Genomic DNA, 12,965 nt, shown 5'->3' on the forward strand with positions numbered 1-12,965 from the left:
TTTTAAAAATATAAAAACAGCTCATTACAACGACTTTTCATTTTCTGTTTTCTTCAGGAATTGGCTTCTTCTCGTCCTGCCCTCCCTTTCGGCTCGAGCCTCGACGTGGAGTGGGGGGTGAGGGGCAGACGTGTGCTCAGAGACCCGGAGGGCAGCCCGGGGGTGTCTGGGCCGCTCCCCCGGCGAGCTCAGCGCAGGGAGCAGGTTCCTCTCCAGGTGGAACTACGTGCTACATCCACAGAAACACGGTATAAAAACCCTCCTCCACAGGCTCCGTCCAGAGAGCCCCACTGCCAGGCCCACCGTGGCCTTTTGCTTTTCCGTCAACAAAGGGGGGGGGTGAGGAACAAAAAGACGACAACGACAACCCAAAGGAAAACCAAAACAGCCCAAGTCCTAATACCTCGGACACCTGGGAAGGCGAGAGGCACCTGCAGGCAGCCGCGTCCCCCTGCTCCGGGCGGGGCTGCAGCCTCACCTGGACCTGCCCCACCGGTCACACTCTTCCCACGCAGGGCAGGGGAAGGGGCCAGGGGCAGGAAAGGAAGGCGTTTATTTTAGTTTAAAAAAAAAAAAAAACACCTTCTAATTCTTTTTATTCCCCCAAAAAGGAAAAAAAAAAAAAATAACAACACCACATCAGCTGCTCCTTGTCTCTGGGGCTCCCTGAGCTGAGCTGCCATGCTTGCCTCTAACTGTCCATTGTAGGTCGTGTCCGAGCCGGGATGGGCGTGTCCTTGCTTGCACGGTCTCCCGGGAGGGGTCTCCCGGGAGGGGGAGTGCAGCAAAGGGGAGACAGGAGCGCTCAGCACCTGAGCGGGGCGGGGCCGGGCAGCAGTGGTGTGGACGGGGCCAGCAGCCCCGGCCAGGGTCACATGCGCCGGCCCCTTCTCTGCGTTCGGCCCCTCCCCATCGGGGAACTCGTTTGAGAGAAAACAGGAAAGCCGCCCACGCGTGGGCCGCAGTACAGCAGGCGAGATACACAGCGAGCGTCCGGCGGGTCCTCCCGCCCAAAGGTCCATCGGAGTTTCTGTTATGTACACGTTTCACAGACGGGGCGCGGGCCCCCTCCCCCCAGCGCAGAAACGGGGTCCGCTCCAGTGTCCCCGACCCGGGCAGGGGGACGGGTCGGAAGGAAGGGGCAGGAAAGACAGGGAGGGGTGAGGCTGGGGGTCCCGCAGGACCGACCGGCTCAGCCCGCAGAGCAGCCCAGCCCCTGCCCTCCTGGGCGCTGGCCAGGCTGCCTGTCACAGCAGAGTCTGTCTCCGGGAGTCCGACAGCCCTGGCGAGTCCTGGTCTAGTAGATGACCTCATACACCGTGGCCTTCTTGTCACCAGAGCCTGTTACAATATACTTGTCATCCGCCGAAATGTCACAACTCAAGACGGACGAGGACTCCTTCGACTGCAGCGGCCAGGCCAGCAGGGGGAGAGAAAAGCAGGTTTCACGCCGGGGCTCCGCGCCACCCACCCGCGCACGCGCACGGCCAGCAGGTCCCAGGGATTCAAGCGTGGCCAGAGAAGGGTCCCTGCTCACTGCCATAGGGAAAGCACCCAGCCCACTGGGGCTTCCTCAGATTCTGAAGACAAGTCTGTCTGAGGTGAGCCACGCCTGGAGATGCCCAACGCTTACTCCTGGCACTGCACCGAGGTATTATTAGTCCTGGCAGGACCCAAACGGTGCCAGGGACCAAACCCAGGTCAGCCACAGTGCAAGACAAGCTAAGCTCCCTTTCTGCTTTCTGTCTCTCCAGTCCGAAAGCAAGTCTGAAAGATCATCCCAGAGCAGTGTGTGTGTGTGTGTGTGTGTGTGTGTGTGTGTTGGCGGGGGTGGGGGAAACGGACGGGGGGAAGACGCGACTAAGCTCACGAGAAGGACAGTGCCAAGAGAGAGGCGGCCCAGGCCTGGCCCCAGTCTGCTGGGCTGGGAAAGACCCACCTGAGTTCAGGGTGCCCAGTCTAAGCAGAAAGGCTAGGCATGGGGGCCAGGCGCTGCCCAGTCTGAATCCAAGAAGTGGTTTGAGGGCCCTGAGTCCACACAAGGGTACACGGAGTATGTGTGTGCGTGAGGGCTGTGGCGTGGGCCAAGGCTAAGGGTGTGTGCAGTGAGTGTGTGGAGAATGAGTGCGCTCCGTGTGTATACTGTGTGTAGTGAGCGAATGCAAGGAGTGTGTGTGCAGCGTGTATAGTGAGTGTGTGCCGTCTATACAGTGTCTGTAGTGAGTGTGTGTGCAGTATGTGTATGGTGTGTATAGTGTTTGCAGTGCGTAGCGTGCGTGCTGCATGTGTACAGTGTGTGCAGTGTGTGTATGGGGTGTGTATAGTGAGCCTGCAGAGTCTGCAGCATGTATGCAGTGTGTAGTGTGTGCAGTGTGTTCTGCATGTGTGTAGTGTGCCGCACGTGTGTAGTGTGTGCAGTGAGTGTGCACAGTGTGCAGTGAGTGTGCACAGAGTATGTGTGCCGTGGCGGTACCGCCTGTGCCTGAGGGTGTATTGGGCCCCCCTTAAATACCCCCTGCCCATGGCACCGTGGCGCCCAGCGGTACCTGGAAGATGCTGGCCCCGTAGGGCGTCCTCCAGGCGTTGAGGAGGTTGTCCTTCCCCGTGCTCACAAACCACTTGCCTGTGGACAGAGTAGGGGGCTGTCAGGCTGTGCCGTCCACGCCAAACCCTGGGCACCCACCCCGAGCTCAGCAAGTCCCTGCCCGATCAGTCGGCTACGGGGCACGGCCCACAGGGCTGTCTAGGCTGGCACTTCCCCACGAGGTCCTTGTGGGAGCCACTAAGGATGCCAGCCACGCTGTCCCCTCACCCTCGGTCCTGGGGGCGGGGGGGAGGGCCCAGGAACAGCCCGCCCCAGCCCGACCCATAGGGAGACCACGGGGGTGCGTGGCAGAGGTGCCACACCCAGTCAGGGCAGCGCCCAGAGGCATCCCCCCCAGCCCGTGGGGTCGGGAGTGAGGTGCCGCTCACCGCAGTAGGCAAACTTGAGGGACAGCACGCAGCTCTCGTGCAGGTGCAGCTGGTACTTGTCAGGCTTGGTGTGGTGCAGGACCTCCACGTTGCTGCTCTCCATGCCCACGGCCAGCCACTCCCCTGTGGGGCAGTAGCCCAGCGAGAAGATCTGCGGGGACGAGGCAGGGTGAGCCCGGGCGAGGGCAGAGACCCTCCCCCCAGACCTCCCCAAGTCCCTTTCGTCCCAAGGCTTGTGGGGCGCCACGAGGGTCACTGGTGCTAGGCTGAGAGGGGCCAGAGCGCTAACCACTGCGCTCTCTCCAGCCCGGAAGCAAGTCTGCGAGGTCAGCCATCGCACCACAGGCAAGCCCCTCGAAGGTGCTACCTGCAGGCTTTGGCCTTTCTCAGGAGGGCGAGGGAGTAAAAGCCTAACTTGGGCCTTTATGTTCAAAACTCGCACACAAGCAGCGAACAGGCAGAGCGGGGCATCGCAGAATGCTTTCTCTGACCCTCAGCCTTGCAACCGCCTCCAGGAAGCCTGCCCAGATCACTCAGCGGGCTGCACACCCCTTAGGAGCGCCACCGGAGGAGCTGGGAGCCGGGGCGGGGGGGGGGGGGGGGGTACCTGTGAGGTGAAGTCGTGCTGCTGTAGCTGCCGGCCCTCCCGCAGGTCCCAGGAGCGCACGGTGTTGTCCAGGCCGCCCGTCCACAGCTTGGTGCCGTCGTGGGAGATGTCGATGCAGCTGGCCCCGTCCGTGTGGCCCTGGAACTGCCTGTGGGGCCACAGGAGGCGGCGGCTCAGCTGCCCTGCCCAGGCCCCAGGACGCACCTCGTCGTGCCCAGTCCGCATGGAGAAACTGAGGCACGCGTTAGCCGATAGGCAGAGGGGCACTGTCACGGCGACTCACTGAGTGACACTGAGCGACACCGCCCCTCTCCTGGGTCCTTGGCACACCCCAGCCTGGCCCCATCACTCGCACCAGCCAGCTCCTGGGCCACGTGGCTCTGCCCTCCCGGAGCAGCCTGGGCAGGTCTAACACCAACTGTCCAGGATGAGGCCCCCTGACCCTCTGCCTCACCTGACGGGGTCTGTCCATCCATCCGTCCAATCACCTCACCTGACCAGCGTCTACTGTCCATCTATACGTCTCCCGCCTCACCTGACCAGCATCTGTTGTCCATCCTCCTGCTGTCCGTTCCCCCCCTCCTCGCCTGACCAGCGTCCGGTTGCCTGTCCGTCCGTCCATCCGTCCCCCCGCCTCACCTGACCAGCGTCTGGTTGTGCAGGTCCCACACAGCGATGTTGCCGTCACTGCAGCAGGAGAAGCAGACTTTGGCGTCGGGGCTGATGGCCAGGGCGTAGCAGGCAGGCGCCGAGGAGGTGAGCTCGGCCTTGATGCGGGGCGTGGGCGAGGCCAGGTCCCAGATCGTGAGGGTGCTGGCCTCGCCACCCACGATGAGCGTCCGCCCGTCGGGCAGCAGCTTGCAGGATCGGATGTAGTTGTCCCTGTTCTGGAGGGGCACAAGCCAGGCTGAGTCTCCCCGGGAGCCCAGGCACCCACTCCCGCTCCCCAGCATCCCATGTGGCGAGGGAACGGCCCCCAGCCAGGCCCTGGGGGGTGAGGGGATGGGAGACGTCCAAAGAGACGCCCTGTTCCCTCACCAGGCAGTCCAGCTGGGAGATGGGGCTCTTGCTCCCCGGCTGGCTGATGTCCCAGATCTTCACGCAGCCCTTGCCGCCCGTGTACACGTGCCGCGTGGGGTTGCTGATGGTCACGGCGCACACCACCTCCCCGTGGCTCAGCGTGTTGATCTGCCGGGCGTGCCTCGGGATGCCGGGGCCTGCCAGGGCGTCGTGGGGGAAGGGCACGGGCTGCATCTGCCCGTCGGCGCTCACGTGGAAGGAGTAGGCTCTGGAGGAGGAGAGGCGTCCCTTGGCATCTGCGCGTCTCCCTCCCTCCTAGCCCGGCACCGTGGGAATCCCCCGTAGTGTGACCCCTGCCTGACGCGCGCCCCACGCACTCTGTGGGCCCCGAGCAGGACAGGCCTGGGAAGGAACCATCCCCAGCGCCTGACTCCGTGGAGTGACAGGGCCAGGGGCATGTGGGTGCTGCCCAGGAGGGCCCAGAGCATACAGCAGACGGGCTCAGCGGGGCACGTGACGCCCCTCCCCCCCCCCCCCCCCCCCCCCCCCCCGCCGGCTCAGGAACCAGTCAGGGCACTGTGGCAGGAGCCAGGGGAGCCCACGTCTGGGCAGCGCCATGCCACTTGGTTCCAAGGCCCCGGGTCCAGTGTCCCTTCCCTGTAGAGCCGAGTGGACGCCACGGTGGCCTGGCTCAGTGAGCACCTCCTGAGCGTGTTGGGGCCTCCCCCAACCCTGAGAATGCACCACGGAGAGGGATGCTTACGGCTTTCCGCCAGGAATGGAGGCGAGGCTGGAGGGCAGGCCCGTGGCCCGCATGGGGGGGTGAGGGTCGAAGCCAACCTGCACGGCGAGACAGGGCCAGCCCTTAGCGAGAAATGCCACCTGCGTCCCCCCCCACCCGCTTCCTCCCACCACTTCTGGGACCCGCACTGCTGCGCTGCAGACACAGTGACAAGTGGCCTCGGAGCGCCTACTCAGCACCAGGCTCCCCTCGAGCCCACGGTCCCCTCGCTGGCCTGGCCTGTGTGGCGCGGGCACCGGGCGCTTGTCCTGGGGCTCCCAGCCCAGAGACGGAAACACAGGGGCGCCCCTGCCCACGTGCAAATAGGCACCTCTGGGTGGGGGACAGGCGGGGAGAGCCCCCGACCGCTCACCACTGTCCAGCCCCTGTGGGGGCAGCTGCCCGGTCCCCTTAGCGGGCAGGATCCCCAGCCCCCTCCCGCCCCCCACGCCTCTCCCAGCCCCCACCCCCCGAAAGGAGCCAAAAGGTCTACGTACAGCTCCAAAGCTCACCATTGGTGACCGGCTGTAGGCGGCGGCGGCCGCTGCGGCCGCACTCATCTGGGGCGGGAGGTTGTGCAGCCCCGCGTAGGCGCTGGGGCTGGTCAGGGAGCCGTTCATCTCGTGGTGGCTCATCATGGCGAAGGGAGTCGCGTAGGAGCTGGTGATGGAGATGGGGGTGCGCAGGGCTGAGGCTGCAAGGACAGCGGAGTCAGCGCGGAGGCGGCCGGCAGGGGCAGGGGACACCCCAGCCCTCCTTCCAGAACAAAGCTGCCTCTACCGGGCGGCCTCCCTGCCCAGCTCGACCTGCCTCCTCCAGGCAGTCCTCTAGGGTGGCACCTCCCGAAATGGGCTCCCCACTCCGTCCCCACAGCCCGACAAGGTGTGAGCTGCGATGTGCCCCCCCCCTTTCAGAGAGCGGGCGTCCAGCCACTGTCAGGGCAAGGATGGTCCCCGTGGGCAGCGGCCTGTCTGAAACTCTGTCCCCCGCGCACCCCCAGAAGCCTGCCTCTGAGCCGTCCACTCCCTCCAGCACACAGGGCCCCGCTGTACGCCTACCCATTATACCCATCGGGTCCATGCCTGCAGCTTTACCCGGCACTGACCGCAGCCCTGGGGTCGTGCTGGTGCCCGGAGTCGGGGCGTCATTCCTGGGGGTCGGCGTGTTGGACTTGAGCCCGGGGGTGGACGATTTGTCGTTCTGAAAGGGGAGACGCAGAGGCTGGGCTTGTGAAGCATCGGTCGGGCCTGGTGCGCAGGCCAGGCCCTGCCCAGCTCTAGTGGGCAACAGGGACGGTTCTGGTCCTCTTCCAGAGGCTGCAGGCATGGCCTGGCCACCAGCCCTGCCCCGCGGCATTCCCCGAGCACACACAGCTGGTGTGACCCCATCCGACAAAAAGTCAGAAGCAGCCGGGTAAGTGTGGGGGGATCTGCCCTGCCAAGCCCCACACCCCACATTATGGCATGAGCACAGCCAGGTGTGGCCCCAGGACCAGCAAGTATTCACTCTCAAGAACGCTGACTGGTTTGCACAGTGCCAGCTCTAAGGCTGAAGCCCGGACATGAGCCGGTCAGGGCGGCCCTCCCGCCCCTCCCCTCCCTCGGCCATGCTCAGCCCGCCCACATACGTGGCCCAGGTCTTTGGTCTTGGAGGAGGGTGTGCTGCTGGACGAGGCCACGGAGGCAGGGCTGGTGGGGGCGTCCTTCTTCAGCCCCCGGGCCTTGTCTAGCCCGTTTTCAGGGGGGGAGTGTGCGGGGCTGACCCGGGGCGTGGCGGGGTCCTGAAAGGCACAAGGGCATAGAGATGCTGTGAGATTTGCAGGACAGTCCCATGCGTCGAGTCCCCGGGCTCAGGATTCAGCCGGGGCCACTGGGGTCGATCTTTGGGGGCTCAAAGAAAGGCAGAGAGCCCCTGGGGGACACCAGGCGGAGCTGGCCCCTCCATGCATCTTTGGCGCAGGGGGCAGGGGTGGGTCTCTCTCGGAGTCCTAGTCTAGGAGCTCTCAGTACCCCGTGCCAGGCAGGGATGCCCAGGCCTGAGCCCTGGCCACTGCGGTCAGCCCGCCGGGGAGCCAGGCTGGGCCAGCTCCAAACAGCCCCACCCGACAGCCCAGGCCAGCCCTCACCTCGTTGGAAACATCCACCACCAGGTCGTCACTCTTGTCCCCATCGCTGTCCTGCAGGGCAGAAGCAGCCAGTGAGCCGCAAGGCCCCACCAGGCCCACCTCCTCCCCGCTCCCAGCCCAAGTGCTCGCTGCCTGAGCCCAGCTGCCGCCTCCCAGGTGCCTTGCTCTGCACCTTGTGTTCTGTCCTGCCCCCCAGCACGGGCCCCCCGGCCCACAGGAAGCCGCAGGTTGTCCGGCCCCCCAGTACTCGCCCTCTGAAACCAGAGCCTCCCTCTGGCCTATCGTGTCAACCCAAGAAGCGAAGAGCCCGGGTCCCACGGTCCCCTCAACACTGCAGGCACAGGGTACGGGCACCCTGGACCGTGCCGGGAGCCGACCAGGGGATTCTGGGAAGAGCGCTCGGTTCTGTCTGCGTCTGGCCCGAGGACCCAAAGCCCAGGGGCTGCTGCAGCCAGAGCCCTCTGGGGAGGCGGGCCCCGACGTACGTATCGGCCCAGGCTGTCCTTTTCCTCGGCCTTCCGCTTCTTGGCCTCCATGCTGTAGTCGGCGGAGCCCCGGTGCTTCTCGCTGGCCCGCAGGCTCTCCGAGGGCGACACGGAATTATTCTGGAAGCGAGAAGACTCGGGTGAGCCGTCCTGCACACCGGCCCCACAGTGCCGAGTCTTGGGTCAGACTCGGGCCCCACCCGCCTCAGAGCTGTGCCTGCGTGACTGTCCGCCTGCCGGGAGCCGTGGGCTGAGCCAGTGAGGTGGGGGCACCACGCAGATGGGGACACCTCTGCTCACCACCCCCAGGGTGCCTGCCACACCCATCTGCGCCCCGAGGGGGGGGGATTCTCAGCGAGCCTTGGCCAGAGCTGGGGACACGTTGGCACAGCAGGGACGGAGCCCAGCAGGAAGGAGCCGACGGCAGCCAGGCATGGGTGTGAAGCGCCTGGTCGGAGGCCGGGAGGGTCCGGGACGGGGATGGAGATGGAGGGGCCGGGCTGGGCAGTGCCTCGCGAGCCCCCGCAGGAGCCACCAAAGGAAGTCGGCTGTTTGAGGGACCTCCACGGCAGTGCTGACCCTGGGCCTCTGAATCATCGTTAAGAAACTCCTGCGTCGGGCCTGGGGGTGCCTCTGAGCTCCCCTTCCCAGCCCGAGCAGGCAGGGGCGAGGGTCTGGAACAAGAGGACACAGGGCCCACAGTGTCCGTCCTGAGTCGGCCCCTGTGGGGTGGGCGGGGCGCGGCTGGCTCTTCTGAAGGGCCCCCTTCCGAGCGCCTGCAGTTGGCGGGGGCTCAGAGGCCCGGGACAGAGAGATGAAGGGAAGCCCCAACCCTGCCCACAGCCAGTCAGGCCCCATCAAGGGGCATGCGAGGGGCATCTGTGGATGTGGAGGGCATCAAGCCAGGGGAGGTCCTGACATCCCACCCCAAGGCTGCGGCGGGCAAGGGCACTGTCAGAGGAGGGGGGGGCGGGGGGGGCTGCGGGGAGCCGCACCAAGCCTCATTCCCCCGGACGCCCGCGTCTGGGAGCCCTTCCCTGCCAAGTCTCTGCCTGCAGCGAATTAAAATGGCAGATTCTCAGGCGGGGGCGGGGGCGGGGGGGGGGGGGGGGACACAGGGCCGCGGCTGGGCAGGAAGCACGGGCCGCCCTTCCACGCGGCCGCAATTCAATTAGCCGCTGTGAGCGCCCACCGGCAGAAAAATCACCATCGTTTCATTCCATCTCCCCCGACACCGGCCACCCGTGCTAAGCGGCCCGGCTTCAGCCCCGGGAGCCGCGGCCCCAGCCCCTGCGGGCGGAGAGGGGGGCTCGGGGCGGCCAGCCCGCGGCTCGCGCACAGCGAGCTCTTTCTTCTCCCGCAGCCGGGCTGAAAGCCCTCCCCGCTCCCGGAGAGTCATGTCAGGCATTTAGCGCCATCGATCCAGCCCGCCTCTGGCTGGCAGGCTGCCAAGAAGCTAAGTATTTTTTATTGCTTCGGCGAGGCAAGGAAATATGAATGGAGCTGTTCTAATTGGACTGCAGACGGCGCCCGGGGACAGCCGCCCGCCCCCTCCCCTCCTCTCCCCTTCCCTCCCCTCCGCCCGCCCCTCCGTCCTTCCTGCCCGAGGCCACATCTGTTGACAACCGGTTCCTCGAGGGCTGCAGGGCCTGCACACAGTGCACGCTCCGGGGTCCGTGCCACCCTCTCACACCTCCCTCCCCCATCTGTGGCACCTCCTGAGAGTCTGACGAGTGTGGAGGGTGGCGGGGTGCCCCAGCCCGAAGAGGAAGGAGGGTGGCCGCAGGGGAGAGCGGACGAGAAAGCCAGAAGAACCCCGGGCCGGGCTGGAGGGGGCCCCCGATGCTCCTGCCACAGATAAAGAACCAGAAGCTCGAGGGGCCGGAGCGAAAGGACAGCGGGAAGGGTGCTTGCCTTGCACACGGCCGACCCCGGTTTGATCCCCAGCATCTCATATGGTCCCCCGAGCACCGCCAGGGGTGATCCCTGAGCACAGAGCCAGGAGTAAGCCCTGAGCACAGCCGGGTGTGGCTAAAAGGAGAAAAAAAAAAAAAGAAAGAAACTGAGGCTGGAGGAAGCCATGGAAGAAGAGGCTCAGGGACCAGTGACCACAGGCCCAAGGCCTTGGGGTGCCCCAGCGCAATCTCCCAGGTGGGCACAGCCCCCTCCTCCCCAACAGTGTCCACGCTGGATGTCCAGCTCCGACTTTCATTCCAGGGCCTCAAAGTGGGCCTGGATTTCTGGGCACGCAGGCAGGCTGGGAAGGCACAGACAGGAGTGCGGGGACGAGAGATGTAACGCTGGCCAGGAGGCTCGGGGAGTCAGGGCTGGGCGGGGAGCAGCCACAGAAGCTGCTGCTCAATGGTTAGTTAAATGCCTGACCCGTAATCGCCAGAAATGTTCTCCCAGACAGAGCCCGGGCTCACGGCTGGCTGGGGGGGAGGCACGGTTTCTCTAGCCGTCCTCCGGACTACTGCGTTTATTCAGAGTGTCGTTCACTTGAAACGGAACCTCTGAGCCTCAGTGTGATCAGAAAGACTTAGAACAAATCTCAGCACTGCACACACGGGCTGAGACCGGGAGTGGGGTCTTGGGAAGACTGTGGGGGGGGGGAGAGGAGGCGGGGGGCCATCAGGATCGCACACAGGCAGCAGCATGGGGGCTGCACAGGACCCCTGGCCCAGGGTGCGGACACTCCAGTCCCAAGCACCAGGGTCAGTCCAGGAGCCTCCTAACCTGCTGGGAAGCCCCAGACTGGACTGGCCAGCCCTTGGGGATCACCTTTCAAAGAAAAGGACCGAACCCAAGCTCAGGACCTGCCTGGAGAGGCTCTGGACCCGGGGGACAGAAGGGGCTTCCCCAGCCAAGGACCCTCTCTGGGGTGGTGACAACTCCCCGCAGCCCACGCCACGATCTCCATGGTTCTTCCTCTCCCAGCACCCCCAAACACCCCACCAGTAGTACCGGGGGGCCGACACTTACCGTGCTCGACTCTCTCTCTTTGGATTCAGGAGCCCAGGACAGGAGGGGGCGGGGTGAGACCCCAAGGCAAAGGACAAAACGGGAGAAAGGTCAGTTTCATCTGGTACATTTTCCTCCTTGTTAAGCTCAGGTTTGGGGGCGGGGGTGTGAAGGGATCTCCCACACAGGACCCCGGGGGCCTCTCTGGGGCTGCAAAGCTGCAGGGACCACCAGGGCTACACCTGCCAACGGGAAGCCAAGGGGCTGGTAACCAGGGTCCCGCAGGATGCTGCGCCCTGGGCCGCCTCCCCTGCTCCAAGGCTGGGAAGGGCCAATGCCAGACTTCTCAGCTTAGAAACAAAGCCACAGCTCTGAGCTGGCCAGGCATGGGTCCCCATGGGGCAGGGCTGGGGTGGGCGCCTGGGCCCCTCGTTCTCACATGCCCAGAGAGGCACACAGACCACTGCTCAGCAGGACTTTGGTTTGTTTGGGGTCACAACTTGGCGATGCCAAGGAATTGCTCCTGGCGTGCTCAGGGACCATACGGGATTCTGGGGACTGAACCTGGGTGGGCTGCGTGCAAGGCAAACGCCTTCCCACTGTCCTGTCGCTCTGGCCCCTGCTTGCCACCCCTACTGGGCAGGTCTGAATGCTGTGGGCCCAGGCAGGCAGCACCAGACAGAACTGCAGCTCCGTGAGCTGAGGACACACTGGCTTTTTCTTTTTTAGATGGATCAATGGATCACAGGAGAATTCTGGAGGATGCTGTTGTTTCTTAATTATACTATTCTGTCTCTATGCCAAAGAAAATTAAAAAAAAAAAAAGCAGACAACTACCATCCTTGGAAGCTGGTCTATCAGCCCAAACCATCACTTCCTGTCAGCAGTGGGGGGGGGGGGGGGGCGGGGTGAGGGGCACGCCAGGTGAGAGCGTGGCAATTCCCCTACATGCCCCGGGCGCACCTACGGGCATATCTGACTGCCACTTTGTCCCCCTTGGGCTTTCCACACACGCGACCCCTCACACCCGGTGGCTGGAATGTGCGGGACTGTCAGGGCCAGGCATCCTTGGCAACCTGCTGCTTCCGGTGGGGAAAGTGCCTGGCCTGTGGCAAGTCCCAGGACTCCTGGTGGAGCTGCTCGTGCCCAGGGCTCAGGGCCGGCCCAGACCAGCCGTGCTCAGAGGACTCATGGGCTTGAGGACTCACAGACACATCCAGGAGGGCAAGACTTCCCGGGCTGAGTCTTAGACCCAGGAGAGCCCGGGAGTGCCCTGGAGGTGGGGCGGGCTGGACTCGGGAGCAGGTGCTCACAGACACGCAGAGCTGCAGGCAGCCGGGAATGCAGGGCCTGCTGGGCCTCTCTACGGATCATGGTTCCCTCCCACCGGCTAGCCCTGCACCCCACCCCCCACCTCCCCCCACGCTGCCCCAGTTCCGGGCCCCACCTCGATGGTCCAGCTCGTGGTGGTTCTTCTCATCCTTCACCGTCAGATGGGCCTGACTGCCCAGGGCGCCGAGCGCCAGCAGCCCCGAGCTGCTCCCGGCCACGGGGGGGATCCCCGGCGGCTGCAGGCCTGAAGGGTGGGGTGGCAGCTGAACCGGGGGGCCATGCGTGGCATGGGAGAGGTGCTGGGCCTGGAGCTGCTGCTGCTGCAATGAAGCGGGACAGAGCTGAGCTGGGGGCGGCTCCCGGCCCAAAGGTGCTGACAGACGGCGTTTAAGTCTCCAGCCCTGCACACCCCAGCCCCGCTGCTAACCCTGGGTCCTCGCCGCCAGGGTTAGGAGCTGGGAGAGCTCCAAGTAGCACTGTGCCTCCTGTTCGCATGCCACCAGCACGAACGACTGCCCGTCCCCGGAGGGAGATGCCCATGGGGCTCTCGCTCTGCCCATCCCAGAACCGTGGGGCACAGCGGGAAGCCCCTGAGAGCGAGGGGGGGTCCCCGAGGACAGGAATCGGGGCAGAGACTAGCTGTGTGACCTTGGGCAGGTTACTGTGACCATCTGGGCCTCT

General features: G+C 65.0%; 1 protein-coding gene across 11 annotated transcripts in view; it reads right to left on the reverse strand.

Annotated features, from left to right (window-relative positions):
- Nucleotides 1-977: 977 nt before the first annotated feature.
- The window catches only part of TLE3 (TLE family member 3, transcriptional corepressor), a 34,408-nt gene continuing 22,420 nt past the window's right edge, over nucleotides 978-12,965 (reverse strand). The window contains exons 7-20 of one of the 11 annotated variants that reach the window (XM_056134897.1): nucleotides 12,400-12,604; nucleotides 10,974-10,990; nucleotides 7,992-8,111; nucleotides 7,507-7,557; nucleotides 7,009-7,161; nucleotides 6,476-6,581; nucleotides 5,879-6,075; nucleotides 5,364-5,440; nucleotides 4,619-4,868; nucleotides 4,220-4,467; nucleotides 3,581-3,728; nucleotides 2,974-3,124; nucleotides 2,547-2,623; nucleotides 978-1,405 (exon numbers count right to left, since the gene is read on the reverse strand). In XM_056134897.1, the coding sequence (XP_055990872.1) occupies nucleotides 1,298-1,405; nucleotides 2,547-2,623; nucleotides 2,974-3,124; nucleotides 3,581-3,728; nucleotides 4,220-4,467; nucleotides 4,619-4,868; nucleotides 5,364-5,440; nucleotides 5,879-6,075; nucleotides 6,476-6,581; nucleotides 7,009-7,161; nucleotides 7,507-7,557; nucleotides 7,992-8,111; nucleotides 10,974-10,990; nucleotides 12,400-12,604 (1,908 nt within the window). In that variant the 3' untranslated portion in view covers nucleotides 978-1,297. Of the gene's footprint in view, nucleotides 1,406-2,546; nucleotides 2,624-2,973; nucleotides 3,125-3,580; nucleotides 3,729-4,219; nucleotides 4,468-4,618; nucleotides 4,869-5,363; nucleotides 5,441-5,878; nucleotides 6,076-6,439; nucleotides 6,582-7,008; nucleotides 7,162-7,506; nucleotides 7,558-7,991; nucleotides 8,112-10,973; nucleotides 10,991-12,399; nucleotides 12,605-12,965 lie in introns of all 11 variants that reach the window. The other 10 variants (XM_056134901.1, XM_056134893.1, XM_056134892.1 and 7 more) reach the window with 10 other exon arrangements.

The sequence above is a fragment of the Sorex fumeus genome, unplaced genomic scaffold, assembly GCF_029834395.1.
Source record: "Sorex fumeus unplaced genomic scaffold, SorFum_2.1 ptg000109l, whole genome shotgun sequence".
Taxonomy (NCBI): domain Eukaryota; kingdom Metazoa; phylum Chordata; class Mammalia; order Eulipotyphla; family Soricidae; genus Sorex; species Sorex fumeus.